The 21,533-nt window shown below is 46.0% G+C and overlaps 2 protein-coding genes across 3 annotated transcripts; both read right to left on the minus strand.

Annotated features, from left to right (window-relative positions):
- Window positions 1–252: 252 nt before the first annotated feature.
- LOC119324107 lies at window positions 253–6,677 on the minus strand. Its single transcript, XM_037597851.1, has 8 exons — window positions 6,292–6,677; window positions 4,550–4,685; window positions 3,982–4,168; window positions 3,411–3,892; window positions 2,649–2,936; window positions 1,844–2,023; window positions 776–1,051; window positions 253–677 (listed from the first exon to the last, which is right to left on the minus strand). Exons 1-8 carry the CDS (start codon window positions 6,297–6,299, stop codon window positions 624–626), a joined length of 1,611 nt encoding a protein of 536 aa, XP_037453748.1. The 5' UTR covers window positions 6,300–6,677; the 3' UTR covers window positions 253–623.
- Window positions 6,678–12,732: 6,055 nt separating this feature from the next.
- Window positions 12,733–15,749, minus strand: LOC119320408 (beta-1,4-mannosyl-glycoprotein 4-beta-N-acetylglucosaminyltransferase-like). 2 transcript variants are annotated; one of them, XM_037594508.1, is made up of 2 exons: window positions 15,261–15,749; window positions 12,733–14,160 (listed from the first exon to the last, which is right to left on the minus strand). In XM_037594508.1, the coding sequence occupies exons 1-2, from the start codon at window positions 15,330–15,332 to the stop codon at window positions 13,060–13,062; spliced, it is 1,173 nt and encodes a 390-aa protein (XP_037450405.1). In that variant the 5' UTR covers window positions 15,333–15,749; the 3' UTR covers window positions 12,733–13,059. The 2 variants fall into 2 exon arrangements, with proteins under 2 accessions (XP_037450405.1, XP_037450406.1); XM_037594509.1 differs by lacking the exon at window positions 15,261–15,749 and adding an exon at window positions 14,977–15,228.
- Window positions 15,750–21,533: the final 5,784 nt, after the last annotated feature.

A 21,533-nucleotide genomic window follows, 5' to 3' on the forward strand; every position in this document is an offset into this window, starting at 1 on the left:
CGTATAACACATCGTGTTGTCGTTCGGATAATGGCGGTGGCAGGTGTTTTGCTTGTGATTAATTTACGTGCTAATGGCCGGTGCTTAATAAGATTAGCGGTTGACCGTGCATGCATGTGTCCCACCCAGGGGATCGATCTGTCCAGCGTTGTGTCCCCATTCAAGCTTGGCAGAGATCGACTGAAACAAAATTTGTGATCAGTCGATTGACACAAATTTTGTTTCAGTTGACTGATCTACGTACATTATAACTAAGCATGCAGCATTCAGCAAGGTGCAACTCACATTAATCACATTACACACGGTTCCATCGTTTCTCATAACCAGCTTATCCAGGGCACTCCTGCAGTTACATGTACTGCACACATATAAAGAGCTAAGTTAATCCAGGTTTCCACCACACTTCTCGCAAACGAGGGAAAACAACAACGCTTTTACATGTCTTTTCAGTTTTCAGAAAACAAAAGAGGTGTTCAGGTGTTTGTGCAGACTGTTCGATAGTCTAAAGCGTCACTGATACGAACGCACAACTTCTATCTTCCAACTCGATACCAAAAATGTTGCCACCATAATCATACTAGATGGAAAAGAGATGATCTTCCATCGTCCACTTCTTTAACGATCTACATTCGGTCCAGCCAGCTGCCAAGGCTTTCCTGTGAATAGAACTGCAACCCCTGTCACAGTAGACAAGAGACAGACACGATCAGATTTATCATAACAAACATATGGGTACGACCGAAACACAAATAACAAACAATAGGCTTACAGCTACCTGAAGATCATCTATCGGTGTTCCAAGGTCGACACCTTGGAGATCAGGTAATCCATTGAGTAAATACAGGTTATTTTCAAGTCCCCCATCCCTGCCTTGGGAATAGATTGGCCTGTCAAATGTAAGACTCTTTTCATGATCAAAGGAATCCAAAACCTCATGACAGCGCAGGGATTCATCCAAGCTAGTCCCGGCATGAGATGCCACATCAACAGCCTGAGATGCTAAACCACACCATTTCTCAGCTTCATCCACCAGGCTAACACTTTCTTCTTTCTACAGTAAATGGTCAACACACGCGCAATAAGAACACCAACAGAATGACAAACAAATAAACTCAAAACATTTTCACAATCTCAATAAGAATACGATAAAATTTCCAGGATACTGAGAAGTGCTTCCATACTTCCATTGAAAACAATAATCATACAAACTCTAAATCATATTTGGGTTATGATTACTATTAATTAGGCTAACACTTTCTTCTTTCTACAGTAAATGGTCAACACACGCGCAATAAGAACACCAACAGAATGACAAACAAATAAACTCAAAACATTTTCACAATCTCAATAAGAATACGATAAAATTTCCAGGATACTGAGAAGTGCTTCCATACTTCCATTGAAAACAATAATCATACAAACTCTAAATCATATATGGGTTATGATTACTATTAATTAGCTTCCAGATCGGCTAGATGCAGATCAACTTTACAAACCTAAACCACAATTGTTTAAACACTGCTGCACTTTCCTTTCTTTCTAAACATACTTAAATTTTATAACATATTATTGGTTTTCTATCAATTATTTTTTTATTTTCTTTCTTCTTTTTTGGAGAAAATCGAATTGTTTTTACTGGTGACTGGTTTAATCAAAGGTTATGTCTACTCTAAATAGCCTTGAGGGAAGTTTGAAGTGCATCAGATGTACCATGTACGACTACCACATCATGCACGTATGACACGTGCTACCGTGTTACAACACGAGAAAAAGACATGATCAGATTTGTCATAACAAACATATGGAAACCACAAGTTACAAACACAAAAACAAACATGCTTACAGTAATCTGAAGGTCTCTAGGTGTTCCAAGGTTAGCATTATGGAGATCTGAAACCTCATGATGAAGCAGAGATTCAACCAAGCTAGTCCCAGCCTGAGAAGTCACCTCAACATCCTGAGACGCTAAAGAACAACATGCAGTGTTCTCAGCATCATCCGCCAAGCTAACATTTTCTCCTTTCTACAGCAAATGACATATCATAAGCACACAGTTATTAATCTAAAATGGTTAACAAATAAGGCAATCAAAAACATTAGCACACACCAAGAGAATGACATGACACAGATAAGCTCAAACGTATTCACAATCTCAAAAAATTAAGATACGATTTCCAGGATATTGGAATTAGTGCTTTTGTAGTTTCATTGTATAGACTAATCATAAAAACTCTAAATCACGCATGGATAATGATGACTATTAATTGGGTATTTAACTATTCGGGTGAGGACTCCAAAACATGCATATGTTTCCTACCAGTCCATTGCTATTAGCTTCCAAATTGGCTAGATGCAGAACAACTTTAAACTCCTCAGTCACTTAAAGGCTTGCACTGTTATATTTTCTTTTACAAACATACAGGAATTTTATCAAATATTATTGGTCTTCTGCCAATTTTTTTTTTACTGAACTGGCGTCAACTCTGAGGAATTTTATCTGTATTGGGCATATGACTATATGACATCACGCACAGAAATTTCGTCACATGTGACTCATGTGGCAGTGTCGCATGGTGAGTGAAAGACATGACCAGATTTGTCATAACATACGGGCACTACAAATTACAAATACCAAAAGTTACACTTACAGTAATCTGAAGATCTGTAGGTGCTGTTCCAAGGTTGACATTATGGAGATCAGGCAATCCATGAAGCGCACATAGGTTCTTGTTAAGTGTCTCATTCATGAGTTGAGAAAGGATTGGCCTGTCAAATGTACTGTTTTCAAGATCGGAGGAATCCAAAACTTCATGATGATGCAGAGACTTGTCTAGGCTACAAGTCCCAGCCTCAAGTGCCACCTCAACAGGCTGAGATGATAAAGCACACCATGCAGGGTTCTTAGCATTCTCCGCCAGGCTAACAGTTTCTTCTTCCTACAGTAAATGGCATATCAGATGCACAAACTTTTACTCCAAAATATTCAATAGATCGCGCAATAAAAAAAATAGCAACACACCAACAGAATGACAAGCAGATAAGTGTATTCACAGTCTCAATATGACTAAGAAGCAATTTCCAGGATATTGAGATTAGTGCTTCTGAACTTTTACTGTAAACAATAATCATACAAGCTCTAAATCATATATGGATTATGAATTGGGTATCTGGGTGTGGACTCTAAAACATGGTAATGTTTTTTACCAGGCCACTTCTAATAGCCAAATTAGCTAGATGCAGAATAACTATAAACTTCTCAATTACTTAAAGGCTTGCGCTGTTGCAGTTTCCTTTTTGTAAATACATAAGAATTCTATCAAATAGTATTGACTTTATGCCAATTTTTTACTCTGAAGTGGTTTCAAAAAAGGTTATATTTAATCTGAAAAGTTCACATGTCTGTGATTTACCTGACCGGGATCATTCTGCTCAGTCTCACATGGACTATTCTTTGGGCGACATGGCGGGATCTTTGTCATGGGAGTTTTTGGACAAATACTTGACGTAAATGCATTAGATTCTTCATTAGCCATTTCTGCTTCGGACTTGTCCACCTGCCTTGGCTTCAATTGATAAAATATTTTGGAAACGACAAACTCCCCAACCTTTTCATTTTCTTCTACTCCCAGATGATACTGATGCATCACCCAGTCAGTTTTATCAGGTTTGCCACCTGTTTGTGAACCTTTGTAAAGAACCAATATTTTTTTCCACCCTTTCATAACACCGTTGTCATATACGGGTTTTGATTTACCCGTCTTGTGCCATCTCACATGCTCATCAGAAGTGGTCCGATCACTGTTGCTGATCCTTCGACGCTTGCGCTGGCCACACCCATATGCATTTGAAATACTATGGAAGAAATGGACACTGCTTCCATCTTTGTTTGTTCCTATAAAAATGAACAGGGCCTACTCAAAACATGAATAAACTAAAGAATCCAAAAACAACGTCAAATTGTGAACTAAAGGAATTCCCTACCAGGAAGATTTTCAGGATGTGAATAGCAGATCCCTGCGTCATTCTCCACAGTTGGAATAAACTCATCGATGAACATGTGAGGCTTTGAACCTCCCACACCAATTTTTTGTTCTAAATGTTCGAGCAATTCTAGATCAGACGGATCAAACTTCACACCAGCAGGCAGCCCGGGCCACTGAATAGCAACCTACAAAAAATAAAATGCAGTGAATGTTTTTGTAGAATGTGTAACACTGTACCAACGAATGTGAGCTTAAATGAGTAGCGTTTTGCATGCATCTGTAATGCTGAAGCTTATGTGAGTTAATACAGCTCAAAGCCTTATATTGATGGAACAGGAGAAAGTTGTATAGTATCGACTGTTCCGTATTTCTTTTTTTGCTACCATCTGGAATACATCTATCTTAGAAAGCTACCAGCAAAAGAATAAATAAACTATGAAGTATTCCGATAACATAAGCAGCTTTCCAGTAAGGGTGCACCAAAAAGTCAGAAGAGAAGTTTCCCGTACAAAGTACAAACTTATAAAGGTAGAAGGTGGTCACTAAAATAGTTTACATGTACTTACATCACTGTTATCAATGATATGTTTGCAGTTTGGGCATTCCCTGCATGCTTCTGCACCGACTTCGCTTATCTGGCGATTAGAGCAGTGGGCATTCCTAACTTTCTTGGCAACACCCCTACAAGTTATAAGCCATGACCTGCATTAAAGGAAACACATTGGTGATTAGTAACAAGTCTTTCTCTTTGCAGGGATGATAACAAGTGCTTACATAGCAACATATTAATGTGAACATGATAATGTTATTTATAATGGTCAGTACATAAGACAGTGGTGCTACATGGTAGAAATGAGACTGCAGAACTTCAAGATTAATACGTCAATCAGGAAGGATATGGAAGTAGTGACAATCAGTAAGCTGTGTACAAGACATTGGATATTTCTATTGACGCCCTTTTTTTGACGGGTGAATTGATGCCCTCTTTACACTGTTCTTAGAAAGTGAAACACTGACCAGACACTATTGACTGAACAATGCTAAGAACAGAGTGATGAGACAAACAAGCTATGTGCCGCAACGGAGTTACTGATCATGTGTTGGATATCTGTAGTGGCCAATTAAGCTATAACATAACAGTTATAAGCTTAGACATATTAAGATAGCGAGAACTTCCAATGTCATCACATTGCTCTATCAATGACTCAATGTTACCTGGGCAGGCTTTGCAAATGTACTAAAGTGAACAGGATAATGTTATTTATAAAGGTCAGTACATAAGACAGTGGTGCTACATGGTAAAAATGAGACTGCAGAACTTCAAGATAAATACATCAATCAGGAAGGATATGGAAGTAGTGACAACCAGTAAGCTGTGTAACAAGACATTCGATATTTCTATTGATGCCCTTTTTTTGGCGGGTGAATTGACGCCCTCTTTACACTGTTCTTAGAAAGTGAAACACTGACCAGACACTATTGACTGAACAATGCTAAGAACAGAGTGATGAGACAAACAAGCTATGTGCCGCAACGGAGTTACTGATCATGTGTTGGATATCTGTAGGCCAATTAAGCTATAACATAACAGTTATAAGCTTAGACATATTAAGATAGCGAGAACTTCAAATGTCAACACATTGCTCTATCAATGACTCAATGTACCTGGGCAGGCTTTGCAAATGTACTAATGTGAACAGGATAATGTTATTTATAAAGGTCAGTACATAAGACAGTGGAGCTACATGTTAAAAATGAGACAGTAGCTGCAGAACTTGAAGATATAATACGTCAATCAGGAGCAATATGGAACTATTTGACAGTCAGTAAGCTATGTGTAACAAGACATTGGATATTCCAATTGACGTCCTGTTTACGCTGCTCTTAGAAAGCAAAACATTGACAGGACACTATTGACTGAACAATGCTACATAACAGAGTGATGAGACAAGCAAGCTATGTGCTGCAACCGAGTTAAGCTGATCATGTATTGGGCATCTGTATTGACCAATTAAGCTAGAACATAACTAAGCTTAGAGACCTAATAAGAAAGCGAGCATTTTCAAGCCATCACATTCCTCTATCAATGACTCAATGTATCTGGGCAGGCTTTGCAAATGTACTGCTGCATCGCTACAGGAAAGTTCATTTCCGGAACAATCGACGGACGGTACGTTTCCTCCCTGCCGTCGGAAAGGAGACAATCGAAGAATCGAAACTAGAGTGCTGAAATGTGGGCATCCGGAACAATCAGACAAGCCCTAAGCAACAGTGAACAGAGTACAAGTAACTGAAGAAAGGGGGCGACCTTGCCATCGCGGCCGCGTGTACGGATGACCGATCGGAGGCGACGATCGGCCAGCCCGACGAACCAGGACTCGGGAAACCCTAATCGGCCGGGGCGGCGCGGCGGGCGGGTGCCTGCTGCTGCCCCTGCTCCGGTCGGTCTCCTCCCCCGCGCTCGCTCTGCTCGGTCCAGTCGTGCCAAGTGGCCTCTGCTCCCCCGCCTCCTCGCTGGTAATGGCGGCAGAGCAGGGCGCGGCTGGAGGAAGGGTCGCGGTAGGAGAGGAGCGGCGAGCGAGGTCGGAAGGGACGGGGACCTGTGTCCGACGCCTCCGCTCCGCGGTTTCCTCTCGCTTTTTCGCCTCGGGAAACCCCAAAAACCCCTGCCCCGCTGCCGCACTGGCCGTTGTGGTTTCCTTCCTTGGCAAGCCGAGCGCGGTCCCCCCACACAACACATTAATGCTCCGCTACTGGACTGGACCGCCCGTCTTCTTTCTCTAAATGGCAGCGACGCGGCACATCTCATACGATGTAGCCCAGCCCACCTCGGCCCAAACCAGTTTAAGCTATCTGCTCACAGTTGGGCCCGGACTGTTGATCATATAAGACTGAATTTGCATGTGTCCCATCAATTCCTCTACTTCAATTTTGTGCCACTCAAAAAAGAAAATTCAATTCCTCTGGATTGACCCTGATGTTCTAAAAATAATAAAAAATAATTCCCTACAAAAATGTGTCCCAATAATTGCACGTTCTACACAAAAATGCGTCACAAAGAAATTATGCGCATATGTAAAACGTTAGACTTCAATGACCTTACTCAGCTCGAGAACATAAATGTACTCATCAGTTTTCGGCCAATTTTCTACTTCTAAATGAAAAGACAGAGCTTTTGTTGGTCACTAAAAGAAGTACTAGTTCTTCATGTGATTTTCTGATCGCAGGTTTTCTTTTGGTTTTATCTGTGTTGACTTCTGTTTTTAGTTATGCTCCGGTGGTGTTTCTTTTTTCATTCATATATCGTCTCGGGTTGCTATTGGAGACAATATTTGTTCCGGGAGACTAGGTTGTGGTGTTTTACATGTTTCGGCCTCGGTGTCAGACGGTGGTTGTTGTTTGAACCTTTTGCGAGCTCCTATGCCGTGCTAAAACCGTGGAACTACTGCTATAACACTCACATGGGCTGACCGATGAAGCTCTGGCTCGCTTAGCTTAGCTCGCTGCTCCTCTCGTTCGCTTACTCCCTTTTTTTTTCTCGTCCCACTGCTAACTAAAAAATTGGCTATCTTGTTTTATTTGAAAAGATTAGATTAATTGAAATATGTTCAAGGAATTTAAAAAATATTGTCAACTCAAAAGCTATTAATTTAGAAAACATTCATGAATTTAAAATATATTCTTGGATTTCATAAAACGATCGCATATCAAATAAATATTCAAATTTTAAAAATATTAGCAAAACATACAAAATGATCCTTAACTTTCAAAATATCCATGTATTTAATAAATTTTAATGAATCTAAAACAAGGGAATTTTAAAAAAAAATTAATGTGCACAAATTTTATTAAACACTCATGAATTAAAATGCAGATAACTAAAAATTAAATAAAAACACGAATCTAATAAATATTAATGAATCAGAAAAGGAATTATAAAAATGTTTTGCCTCTTAATGTGCACAAATTTTTATAAGCGCTTATGAATTAAAAAACAGAAAAAAATATAAATATGAATTTAATAAATAGTTATGAATTTGAAAAAAAAATGATTTTTAAAAGCGTTTGTCTTTTAATGTGGACAATTTTTAATATGCGCTCGGGAATTAAAATATGAAAAACTAGAAAAAGATGAAATAAAATTAAACAACACAGAACCGCAATCCCCGAAGCAACAGAGGGCTTCAAATCAGGAGAGCTTAGTATCTCTACTAGATAGATTCCTGTTCCAAGCAGGGTATTCCTGTTCCAGTTGAACGTTCTTTTCCGGCATGACTTGTGCATGTATGCTCTCCACATGGCGTGGCAGACTAGTATAACCATCATCCTCCGTCATGCCCCATTCTGGCCTTCTGTTTGGCACGTAGTGTGCCAGATGAAGTAAGCACGGTATTTTTCAATCAACAAGGCGAGGCGTGTGCGCGTAGACAGGTAAAAGCGCAGCACACCTCACAAGTGAGTGAATCCGCCCGAACCGTTGAACCCCCGGAAAGGGAAAAGGAAAAACAGGCCAAGTTTTCAAGCCGGGAACTGCCATTTGATTGATCAGGCTCAAGTAGACAACCACCCACTCGCCTCGCAGTGGTTACTGCAACAACACGTTACGCGCCCCCGTTTAATTAGGACCGCCCTAATAATAATTCTAATTAATAAACAGGTTAACGCACCCATAATTCCCCTTTTGACGATCAGGAAGCGGCCAGACCGTGTGTGCAGCGCGGTGTCGTCACTTGTCGCCGTCGCCGGTGGCCGACGGACGCGTGGTGCGATGAATGAAGGGACAGACAAGAGCGCGGCGAAACGGACCCGGCTCGCGTTTGCTTAGCATGCAGCGCAACCGTCCTAGTCTAGCAGCACGCGGCGGAGCAGGACCGGGCTTGGGGCTTCGCCACTGCAATTGTACTGCGCGCACGCAGCTTCGGGCGTCGGCGTCGTGACGACGCAGCCGTCGCGCTCTCCTGCCCGGAATCGGTCAACAGGTCGACGGCCGCGCGCGGGCAAAGAGACGCGGCGTGACCTGCTAGCGCCAGGTCAATGAAAGGAACCGCCACGGCCAGACCAGCGCGCGCCTCAAAAGAGACCACCGGTGGCCAACCAAGCACGATGGATGGCCTTGCCAAGGTAAGGGCATCTCTATCCTTAAAACGCACGCGTACCTCCGCACTGTACTATAATGCCATTCAATGTGGGCATGTATCGGTCGAATTACTGGTGGTGGAAATTAGAGACACAAAACGGGCTCTGGCAGGATATAGTCGGGGCCAGGTATTTTCGCAACATCTCTGTTGCTGAAATTTCCCCCAAATTCTCTGACTCGCCCTGTTGGAAGGCCTTGCTCAAAATCAAGTGCATATATATGATGGGCAGGAAAATTGAAACTGGTGCTGGGAACTTGATAAGATTGTGGAAAGATCCAATTAATGGGCTGACCCCATTTCAGGATCAATACCCACGTTTGTTTGAGATATGCAATTATCCAACTAGTACCCTGAATAGAAAAGATAGACTTGATGACCCTGATATATTCAGACGTAGGCTTACCCCTGAGCTGTCCAAGCAATGGGAGGATATGCGTGCTGCGGTTAATAGAATCCACCTCGATGAGAGGAGTGATCGTGTCTTCTGGGGACTCAACCAGAATGGCAAGTTCACCACTAAATCGGTGTATAAGATGTTGGAGGAGCCTCTTAGTGGATGCCACTATAGATGGATTTGGAAAGCCAAAATCCCTCTTAAAATCAAAATCTTCCTATGGCAGATGTCGCAAGACGCAATTTTCACTAGGCAAGTTATGAGAAAGAAGAAATGGCCGGGGAATCCCTGTTGCTCTTTTTGCAAATAGGTTGAAACGGTACAACACCTGTTCTTCAATTGTCCCGTGGCGAGAGTTGTCTGGCGATCGATTGGGGTTGCTCTTGGTACTGATAGATGTCCGTCGAATTACGGGCAATACTTTGTGTGGTGCAATAAACTCCTTCCTGGGAAGCAAAAGTTTTACACATTAGGTCTAGCGGCTGTGTGTTGGGCCATTTGGTTGGCTCGCAACCGATCTACCTTTGAAAAAAAACAAATCAAGACTCCTTTTGAGATTGTGTTTTCTCTGTGTTCCTTTCTGCTTTACTGGACATGGCTACAACAAGGAGAGGACGCCGAAGAGCTTCGTTCTGGAGCCGAGATGATCAGGACTGGCATGATGTAGCTGATGAAGATGTGTGGCGCTGTCAAGCAACCAATCCAGGGCGCTTGACGTTTCTCTGAAGATGCGTTGGACTAAAGGAAGACGGGCGCGCGACCTCGATGCTGCTCTCTCTCGGTGAAGATTACCATCCGTCTACTTGACTTTGCAGCTGTGTTCTGATACTTGATCCTGAGCTTTTGAGATTGTAATAGGATAGATGTTATGTCGTGCTATCCAGGTTTTCGCCCCGTGATACTCGTTTCGATGGCGAGCGAGTATGGTGGGTTTCCTGGTAGTGCTAGAACTCACTTTACTTCTTTCCCTCCCCCTGACCTTCTCGTTTGAACTGGTTGTATTTCTGTTCTTTGCAATGGAAAGGGGTAAAGCCCGGTTCTAAAAAAAATGTATCGGTCGACAAGATGATTCGAACTTCACAAATCGAAAACAAACCTTGGGGCCTTATTGGGTGTCCGAAACGCTGTCAAGCCCGCGTCTGACCACCCTGGCCTTGTCTTTCGCCGAAACAATCAGCGCCGCTCCAGAGCATTAGTGTCGCATTCATGCCCTGTCAGAGCGGACGCGACCTCTCACTGGCGCCGACACTGAAGCGGCGCGTCGCTTCCCGGTGCAGGAAACTACTCCGCGTTCAAACGACACGACGGCTGCCCATCGGCGGCCGTCTGCCATCCATATTAATGACACGCGGTTGCCAAGGCGGCTACTCCGGCGCCACCCTTTCGTCCCTCTGTTGCCCACCATTGCTATATAAACTGTTGTCCCGACCATAGCCGCAATCATCCGCCTCCAATCCCTTTCTCCTCTCCGCACCACTCCCATCATGGCTTCCTCACACTCCAAAGCTCTCTGAGACGGGCTGACAACGTACCAGAAGAAGGAGATGGCCACCATTGCTGCCGACTGGCTGGCCGGTAGGCAGCCGGAGGACGACGACATCCCAATGGAGGACGCAGCCGACGACGAGCCAACACCACCCTCCTCCTTCGCGCCACCCTCGCCGTTGCATTGCACTGTGACCATCGGCGAGGCCCGTGCCCATTACATGGACATAGTGCAGGAGGAGCAGTTCCGGGAGGCGCAGGCTGACGCCGCCTATAACCACCAGCTCCTCCAGGAGCACCAGCAGGCAGAGGAGCAGTTCATCGCCGGCAGGCGATTATGTCAGAAGCGGACCCGGCGGAGTAGACGGCACTGCTTGAGTCCTACCACTCCACCCGCGAGATTCGCCCCGCCCGCTGGTGTTACTGTCAGCGTCAGGCGGAACTAGAGGCAGCCTACAAGGAGGTCGATGAGGCGACATACGAGGTGTGGGTGCCACCAGCAACAAGGAGAGAGTAGAGCATGGTGGGGTGCCGCCACTCGGGTCCCAAGAAAGCCATCGCTCCTCCCCTCCCGTTGAAGCCAAGCTTGATGATCTCAACATCGACGCTCGATTAGCCGCTTGGCGGCGATATGGAGGTGGATAGCTTCACCTCGCGGGTCTCCAGAGGCGCTGGTTATGGAGGCAAAGCTGGATAGCGCCGAGACGGAACTGGAGAAGACGAAATTTCAGTTCTCGGGGCTCATGGCCGGACACAGGAAACGAACACCGGCAATCATAGATTAGGTGTATTAATTATACCTTTAGAGCCGGACAAGCACCGCATAGTAGATGTAAATGTAATGAAATCCGCCATGTTTATATGAAATCCGACGAATTTTGTCCAGTTAGTTTGAATTGTTGTCCGGACGTATGTGATCAGCGTTGGATAGAGGCCTCCCGCATCCGTTCCCGCGGACTAGTCCTTTCTTTCTCCGCGGACGGATGCGGAAGGAAATTTGCGAGTCGCCGTCGAAGTCGTTGGAGATGGGCTTATCCCTATGCCTTCCTGGCCCGGTCCACCGGCGACGCCGACGCTACTGTACCACTCGCCTCAAGGAATCTCCTCTACAACTTGCCTCCAGGGACAGCTCAGTCCGGAGGCAAAATCCCACATAAAATCTGCAATTTTCCTTCAACGAAGACTGCAAGTTATACCACGACTAGTGGCAACGTTTCTCTGAAATCATTGGAACAAATCAACTAGCCGAGGAAGCCTCGTAGCAACGGAACAAAGTCGCGTAGGGTCGCACAGAGAGGAAGGCTAACAGCCAATGTGCTGTGCAGCATGTTTTGCCAATCTGGCCGAGGTGGACAGCAACCCACAGGGACAGCCTGTTCCCACCCACATGGCAGCACTCACAGGTCGCTTAACAACTTGCAGCTGCCAGTGATGCCAAAACAGAGTATGGATTACCCAAATCAACCTGCACCAAACCTACCCTTACCAAGGAAACCTGTGACTGTTGGCAAAAGATAACAGATGCAATCAATTGCGCACTTCAGTGTTTTCAGTACGACAGCAACGGCATCACATGTTAAGGGGATTAAGACACTTGACCAGAAAAAAGGATGGCCACTGACAGCAGTGAGGCGGGCAGGCAGGCCATACTGTCACTGAGTGCATATGTACTGTAGTAAATCATCAGCGAGTATAAATGATGATGATGATAATAATAATGTACACCACAAGGTAAAAAATGAAAAACTGCAAATGTCACACAGTCTGTAATCTACAATATATTTTCTGAGTTCATAAATCAATCATGGAAGCAATGAATCAACAAGAGACTCAGGTGGCTAAGCTCCTCTTCCAAAAATAAAACAAGCACACAGCGGCCGATGGAGCATGCGCTATGCTGTCAGGCCCTCCTTCCATTGTTTTGAATTACATGGTACAAAATCATGAACCCAACACAACCGCCATTCCAACTAAGTCAGCCAGCCACTGGTATCAAATACAACCGCTAAGCCACGCTCTTCCCCAAGGGGGCATCACATCTTGATGCAAACAGCGGAGGCTACCCACTTTCTCTCATGCAGTTGCCAGGAAGAAGATATCTGTACTGATCAGCCTTCTCGAGCAGATAGGCGGGAAGATGAACCGCCGAATACGTACTTGGGATCGGCCCAAGCTTGGCGATGATCTCTTGGAACGTGTACTCCTCCGGAAGCATATCAAAGAGATCAGCCCCTTGGCATATCACATGCTGAATTCTTTTCGGGTTCAAGAAGTAGCTGAACCTGATCCGGTCCACATGGCTGTAGGCTTTCATTTTGAAGACAAAATCATTTATGTACCGAAAGCAAAAGCTGCAGTGCCACCCTGAGTCTGCCAGAAGGTCGTCAGTTTGCCGGTAATGGGCATACCTCGTCTTCCCCGCTCGGTATCTGTGTACCGAAGCCCTCCAACTCTTATCATCAAGCATAAATTGAAACGAGTAGAGATAGTTCTTCAGCTGAAGGTGAAGTATCTCAGGCGTAAAGTCGCACCATCTCAACAGGTTGATTGTATGGCCACTTGGGATCTCATCAACATCCGACATAATCAACAGGTCATCGTCGGTGATTCCGGCGATCTTTAGAAGCTGGTCAAGCGTGACTCTCTGATAGGATTCCTCCACAAATGGGTTCTCCCCCTTCACAAACCTTCCGCCTATCATACCATAGGTCAACCGTGATTCAGCAAACTCAAACTTTTGGCGGTTTTCCTTGAAGTGGAGCTTCTTTTCAAGGCCAGTAAATGTTGAATTGGACTCGAGCAGCACAAATTCTGACACATACGGGCTAAGCTCGTGCCAACGAATATCAAGAATGTCGAGCTCGTTGCTGAAAAGCACCGCGTCAAAGACACGCCGTGGAGCCTCCCGGACCTTCCATCCATGCAACTTGCAGAGGTTTGCCATCGAAACATTTTCATGATAGTAGTGAGGAAGTACTGTGAAAGGCTTCGGGGGCTTCTCCCAGATTGGTCTGAGGAAATAAGTGACCTTCTGGCCATGAACATATATGACGAAAATTATAATCGGCAAACCAATCAGCAGGAACAGAAGGGCCTTTAAATCAAATCCCCGAAGTGCACACTTCAGCCTTGACATGCTCAGAACAGCCTTTGAACCATGCTGCAAACGAATACAAAAACCATGTGAGAAATCACTCGGGCAATGGAAGTCACAAGAAGCACGAAATGGAGCTCAAGATAATAATATGCAAGTATACTAATTTGAACAACAAAAGACTGTACAAACTGCAGGGATAGGCAACAACATTGATTTACCTAACTTAGGACACCAGTTCTATTATAAATGAGTTAGTAAAGCTTACAGTGTATTGTATAACTGATTTTTTTGGCTAAAGAGAGTTACTAATTTGTTCAGCGCAAATTGGATGGCTGTAGATGAAAACAGGGAAAACTTTAAAACCCACTCAACACGGGAAGCACAAAATCAATGTTATATTATTACTCATGGAAGCACAAAATCAATGTTATGTCATTACACATGGAAGATCAACCATGGCAGCAACAAGTATTGAAGTCGATTTGTGTTTATTTTGTTACTATTATACAGAGAAGATCAGAGACAGCCTAATTCAGATCGACGATAAGAGCAAGCTGCATACTACGTATCTCAACAAACTCCTCTGTAGTCTACTTTGGCAGCATGAATCCTCAGCGTGCACAAGTATGGCCCTTTTACTAAAGGTGGATCGTTTTCACGGCCGCAACTCAACCGGTTAAAGAAAAGATTCCAGGATTAGAGGGAACCCAAATTCGGCCAGCTCGCGAGATTCCACCAGCACCAGAAGCAGCATCAAAACCTGGGATTACACCTAATCCCCCCATGTGTAGGACCGAAACAGATCAAAGATTCTTCTTCTTGTAAAGCAACTAAGCAAGCATCTCGGACCCGGACTAGGCAAATCTCATGGACACTTACTCTAAAACAGAAACCTGCCGACGGAATAACAATAGTATATGGAAGCGTGATATTGGTGGTAGAATCGAAGCGCGAACAAGAGCAATTGGAGCAACCGAAGCATGAAGTGAGCAGTTTCCAGGCCAGCCAAAAAGAAATAAATAAAATATAAAAAGAAGGAAAAGCAGGGGCGAGAAGGGGCCTTCTCGTGGACCAGGTAATCAATCCACCGAGATAGCCACGCGGTGTGAGAAAGGGACAGATCTGGGCGGGTGTGGGCGAAGGGACGGAAGCGAGGTCCTCACCTCGCCGTCGCAGATGCCCTCGCAGATTCCGTCGGTCTTCTTGCAGTTGGTGTAGTAGCCGGCGGAGTCCATCGCGGCAGCACGGGCCGGACGAACGGGTCAGCAGGTGGCCTCGGCCGGGCCGCCCGGACGCGCGGGAGCAGGCGGAGGGGCGCGCGCGGCTCCAATGGTGCTCCGATCGGCCGCCGGTGGTCTCTTGGGCGCCCGGTGCCGGGCGGTGTTTTTGCGCTGGTGTCCTCAAGGTCTGGGCTAATTGTTTGTTGTCGACACGGCTCGGTTCGTGTCTACGCTGTCGGAGTTCGTACAGGGGAGGGTGTTGTGCGGAAATACGTGGAAATACGAGGGTTGTGGATCTTTGCGCGTGGTGAGGGAGCGGAAAGGAATAGCGAGATGAGGAGGAGGCAAGAGCCAAGGGGATTATGGGAACCGTGTCTCTCCTCTAATTATAGCCGTTTGGGTGGTGGCTTGCGCGTGGTTCCTTCCGGCTGTGGGTGGGCTGGCACAAGGGGAAGAGAGAGAGCTGGTCTTTGTTTGTCCTCGTGCTACTATGGATGCTTGGTAGGGGCATCTCATCTCGCAGAGTTTAAAGCCCCAAATTTGTGTTAGTGTCGTGTCTTTTTCTAATCGGTTTTGACGATTTCCTTTCTTTTCTTTTCCTTTTCTTGCAAAAAGGTAGTAATAGTATTACATCTCCACGACTCCTCGCCTCGTAACCTAAGCCGCCACTGCCACCACAACTCCTGCCACCACCTCGGTCCCCCTCCTCTTTCCCGTCCGGCGGCCTCGTTGACGACAAGAGGAGTGGGACCCATCCGTCTTGTTTTATTTTTCTCAGGTTTTTGTTTCTCTGGCGTCATCGACGAGGTGGTGGCGACAATGGCGTGTTGGAATAAAGTCTCTCTGGTACCTCGACGATATTCGATCCGACACCAGCAAAGGGCATGTGAGAGTTTGTGTCCCAAGATCGGTTGGTTCCCTTCAGATCTTGGCAGTTCGTGTGTCTTTCAAGGAGCGCTTTTGGCTGACGTTTGGTGTGGTGACCACGACATCTTCTTTTGTGTTGTTCTGTGGCTTAACTCGGTTTCTCCAACCCTATGAACTGGTGATGGAGAATTGCAAGCCTGTTCTGCTTGGGTGATGCTCCAGCCGATGCTGCTTCAACGATTTTTAGATCTCGTCTCAAGGGGTGAGTAGCTATTGCGGTCTTCAAAGCCTTGTATGGCGAGGGCGTTTGCAAGTGTCGCTTTTCTTCGTTGTTGGTTCAATGCAATTTTCAATCTCTGCCGGGCAGCGTATAGTCAGAGGAAGAAGAGGACTAGTATGCTTTTTATTGTAATTCTATCTTTTACTGGTCGTTCTACGTCCAGTTGTCTATCCGTTATACTGTCATTTGTTTTCTTCAATAATAATCAGATCTAAGATGCCCTTTGGGTATCTTTATTTAAAGAAAAAGGTAATAGTACTGGGAGTACTACGAGTAGAGCAGTATCCTCATCCGTGTTTCTTTACTTGAACGTGCCATATTCTATTCCGAGGGGGTAAATAAAGGACTTTACAGAACACCATGCGACTAAAAACAGAATTTGCCATGGTATACACGATATATTTGCCATGTGCAAAAAGAAAACCCTAAAAAGCAGAATTTGACATGATCTTATAACCACTTGTTCGCTTAAAAAATAGATAAATAATAGGAAGTTCGCGTCGTTCACTCTCAGGGAGTCTACAAAACGAAGTATTTAGTCGTTGGCTCGGGCGGAGTGAGCCAATGCTTTTGAGATTTGCGCATGGAATCCTACGCACATCAGAGCGGCCAGTCAGAAAGGGCGTGTTTGGTTGCCCGCATGCAGCCCAATTAGGCCCGCGCGGGATGTGCGCGGTCTGTTTGGTTGCCCCGCACGGACCTTAAAGCAGGCCGCAGCCTGGCCCGGCGGGAACTGCCGAATCGACAGTTTCTCGCGAGCCTGGCTCGGCGCGGCCACGTGTGCGAGAGGGTTGGACGCCTCGGGCAGCGCAGGAGACAGACGGGACGCCTCATAACTGCCCCCCACTCTCCTGTCACCGCCCCGCACGCACTGTTCCCACCGCTCCCTCTCTCCCTCACCGCCCCTCCCTCTCCTCTCCTCTCCTCCGATGGCTCCGTCACGCCACCGTCGCGCCGCCCTCTGACCCCGGTCGACCAGCTCATCGCCAGCATCCAGGAGCGATGGCTGGCCGGGCTCCAGAACTCGGGCCGCGACTTGGCGTCAGCGCTGCGGGCGTCGTCCCCCATCTGCTGCCGGCCTCCTCCACGAGCGCCGACCAATGCGGTGCAGGCCGCTCCTGCTCCGCCGCCAATTCCGGACCTCATGGTCCTGGGCTCGGCACCGGCGCCGTCGATGCCGCCCCTTCTCGGGACACCATTGGTCTCGGGGGTTTTCTTGACCCCCGTCCAAGGGTTTTCTCCGGTCGGCGGGCCGTCCTTCTCGACCTCCGGCATGGCGTTGAGCACGGGGCCGATGCCGCAGGCCGTCGCCGGGGCCGCCTCGTCCTCTGCTCCGCCACCTCTATCGTTCCCGCCGGGGTTTTCACCCCGGCCTCGGTTCGCCGCGGCTGCGCGTGCTCCGGTGAGTCAAATCCCCTCAAATCTTGCTCCTAGATGTAGATTAGCGGTTAATGTCTTAGGCATGTGCTAGGATTGATAGGATTCTAGCAGATCCGATTGGATGCGATCCCAATCGAATCCAATCGGACTGATCTGTTCTTGTTTTATACAGTGTGTGTGCTTGTTCATGCTAGAATTCTAGTAGCTGTGTTACATGCTAGATTCATGCTCATGCTAGAATCCTAGAATCATGCTAGTCTGAGTCCTACTACATGCTAGATTTGTGCACTACATGCTAGATTTGTGCTACATGCTAGTAGTTGTGTTCATACTCGAATCATGTTCATGTTGAGTGATGAATGCTAGAATCATGTTAACTGATGGCATGTTCATGTTAGGATCATGTCCTTGTTTCATGTTGCATGTTGAAGCTAGGGTTTGTGCCATGAGTGGATGTTATACGTGCATGTAGTAGGACCATTTTAGGATGGTCCCAAATCTGCATGGCTGCACATGGGTGCAATTGGCACTTGTTGTTGCTATTTTTAGATGTTTCCTTGTTTAGGATAGTGCAGTGATCAGTGCCAGTTGCAGCAAAGAAGATGCCACTGATCAGTGACTTGCCCAACAACAAGTGTCATTGATAAATGGCATTTGCACCTAGGCAAATGCCAGTTATCAATGGCACTTCCTGTTGGGCAAAATGGCAGTTATCAATGGCACTTGCTATTGGGCAAGTCACTGATCAGTGTCATTGATCAGTGCCATTTGCACTACAACAAGTCGATTAGTGCTCTTGCCCAACACCAAGTGCCACTGATCATTGCCATTTGGCCATGAGCACATGGCACTGATCAGTGGCACTTGTTGTTGGGCATTTCTAGCATTCATCACTGATCAGTAGCACTTGCTTGCTTGCTTGCTTGTTTGTTTGCTTGCTTGTTTGCTTGCTTGCTTGCTTTGTTTTATACTAATACTTGTCATGTTGCCTGACAAGATACTAAAGACTGACTGGGATGTGGCGGGTGGAGGAGCTCAGGTCGTGGCCGGAGCTGAGCGTGCCGAGGATTTCATCCCCACAAACAGGTGGCTCAGGACGGTGGACCTGCCTGGCAGGATCTCCTTCATGAGCGTGCCTTGTTCAAGGGGACGATCTCCGAGGTAGAGCCATGAGGAGGGAGCCAGGGAGTCGATGAGATTCTACCAGCAGATCAAGGACAACGAGGACCTCGCCATGCTCGTCATCCCTCCCAAGTTCGTGGAGGTGATAAACACCTGGCTGGTGATCAAGTGCCTCCCGCGCATGGTCAGGCTCTCGGCCAACAAGCGGTGCGTGTTCTGGGTGCAGGTCCAGAACTTCGAGGGCCACATGGTGCTTGGCCGGGGGTGGAACTACTTCTGCCGTCGCCACCGCATCGTCCCCGGCGACCTCGTCGTTGTGCGCATCTTCGGACTCGGACTGAAGGTTCAGATCTACAACCACGACTCGTCGGTGATGTGCAGGTATCGTTGCAGCAGGTACAACTACCTTGGTGGCATCGAACAGGCTATGTAGTTAAGTTAAGTCAGGTGTTAGTGGAGAACTTTTAGGGTGTGTGGCGATCGAGACTTGTACTGGAAACTTGTTCATATTTTGGCCAGGAGCAGCACCCTGGCACAACAGGGAAGGAGGATGCCCTGCTCTTAATCTAGACTTATGCTATCTAGTTAAGTAGTTTGCTGTCATTTGCTTGCTTGCTGTGTTAAGTTTGCTGTCATTACATTGCTTGCTTTGTTTGATCTTGCTGTTGTGCTGTTGCTGTTGTGCTGATCATGTGTGGTAGTAAGGCCACCACATTTGAATGGGGTGAGCAAAATATAAACGATGTTTGCAACCAAACAGCTGAAGTTTGCATCTGCTCACACCCTAAGCACAAATGCGGGCAACCAAACAGCAGGGGGGTAAGTGCCTCTCGATGCGATGCAGGCAACCAAACAGGTTGCATCTGCTGCATATGAGGTTGTTTTTCAGCAACCAGGCTGGCTAGAGATGAACATGCAATGCAACTACTGTTGCAAACTGCAACCAAACACGCCCAAAACGTTCACACGAAACGTCAATTCTATAAGCTTATCGGTTATTTTTGCAATGGACAACTATATAACACTTGTAATTTGTACTATTTGCTATATAACGCGGAACTTACTTAGACTTACAAAAAATGACTTCTTTTATATGAAAATCTGTAAAAGAAAATATAGGCAAAATGTTAGTACAACACAATTTATCTTCCTAAATCACAAACTAAAGCATCTCTCTAACTCTCTCTGCACATACAATATGTTTGTTGTGTTTAGTGCAGACCTTGGCCCTACATGTGGATACTAACATGATTTACTTTTTATGTTACCTTATAAAAGGCGGTTCCACTGTCATTAAGATAACAGAGTATGATCATCTACTAACAAGAAACCGAATACCTTGCAGTAAATAAGTTAGAATTCCATGATACATCAAAGGTATGCGGCACACATATCATAAACAACAAAGTGCTCTCTCGCGAACTGGGCACGGCTAGTGAAAGATCGAGGATGTCACCTAGAGGGGGGGGGGGTGGGGTGAATAGGCGCTTTAAAATAATTACGGTTTAGGCTTGAACAAATGCGGAATAAACCTAGCGGTTAATTTGTCAAGCACAAAACCTAAAACAACTAGGCTCACCTATGTGCACCAACAACTTATGCTAAGCAAGATAAGCAACTATGTGATAGCAAGATATATGACAAAGAACAATATGGTTATCACAAAGTAAAGTGCATAAGTAAAGGGCTCGGGTAAGAGATAACCGAGGCATGCAGAGACGATGATGTATCCCGAAGTTCACACCCTTGCGAATGCTAATCTCTGTTCGGAGCAGTGTGGAGGCACAATGCTCCCCAAGAAGCCACTAGGGCCACCGTAATCTCCTCACGCCCTCGCACAATGCAAAATGTCGTGATTCCACTAAGGGACCCTTGAGGGCAATCACCGAACCCGTACAAATGGCGACCCTTGGGGGCGGTCACCGAACCCGTACACTTTGGCAACCCTTGGGGGCGGTCACCGGTACCCTTCAAATTGCTCGGGGCAATCTCCACAACCTAATTGGAGACCCCGACGCTTGCCTGGAGCTTTACACCACAATGATTGAGCTCCGAACAACACCAACCGTCTAGGGCGCCAAGGCACCCAAGAGGAACAAGCTCTAGGGTGTCCAAACACCCAAGAGTAACAAGCTCAAGGGTACCAAGCACCCAAGAGTAATAAGCTTCTCAACTTGTAACTTCCACGTGTCACGTGGGGAACTCAAACGGATGCACCAAATGCAATGGCAAGGGCACACGGAGTGCCCAAGTCCTTCTCTCTCAAATCCCACCGAAGCAACTAATGCTAGGGAGGAAGATGAGAGGAAGAACAAGAAGGAGAACACCAAGAACTCCAAGATCTAGATTCAATGGGTTCCCGTCACATAGAGGAGAAAGTGATTGGTGGAAATGTGGATCTAGATCTCCTCTCTCTTTTCCCTAAAAAACTAGCAAGAATCCATGGAGGGATTGAGAGTTAGCAAGCTCAGAGAAGGTCAACAATGGGGGAAGAACACGATCTCAAAGGATAAGGTTCAATGGGGAAGAAGACCCCCTTTTATATGTGGGGGAAAATCCAACCGTTA

The sequence above is a fragment of the Triticum dicoccoides genome, chromosome 6B, assembly GCF_002162155.2.
Source record: "Triticum dicoccoides isolate Atlit2015 ecotype Zavitan chromosome 6B, WEW_v2.0, whole genome shotgun sequence".
Lineage (NCBI taxonomy): Eukaryota > Viridiplantae > Streptophyta > Magnoliopsida > Poales > Poaceae > Triticum > Triticum dicoccoides.

What these genes read in the sequence shown, in the direction of transcription:
- LOC119320408 (XM_037594508.1), bottom strand. Translation starts at nt 15,332, where the DNA reads ATGGACTCCGCCGGCTACTACACCAACTGCAAGAAGACCGACGGAATC. An exon ending in AGGGCATCTGCGACGGCGAG is followed by an intron (nt 14,161 to 15,260) that starts GTGAGGACCTCG and finishes ATTCGTTTGCAG; the next exon opens with CATGGTTCAAAGGCTGTTCT.
- LOC119324107 (XM_037597851.1), bottom strand. An exon ending in ACATCCTGAAAATCTTCCTG is followed by an intron (nt 3,893 to 3,981) that starts GTAGGGAATTCC and finishes TCATTTTTATAG; the next exon opens with GAACAAACAAAGATGGAAGC. An exon ending in CACCGATAGATGATCTTCAG is followed by an intron (nt 678 to 775) that starts GTAGCTGTAAGC and finishes CTACTGTGACAG; the next exon opens with GGGTTGCAGTTCTATTCACA.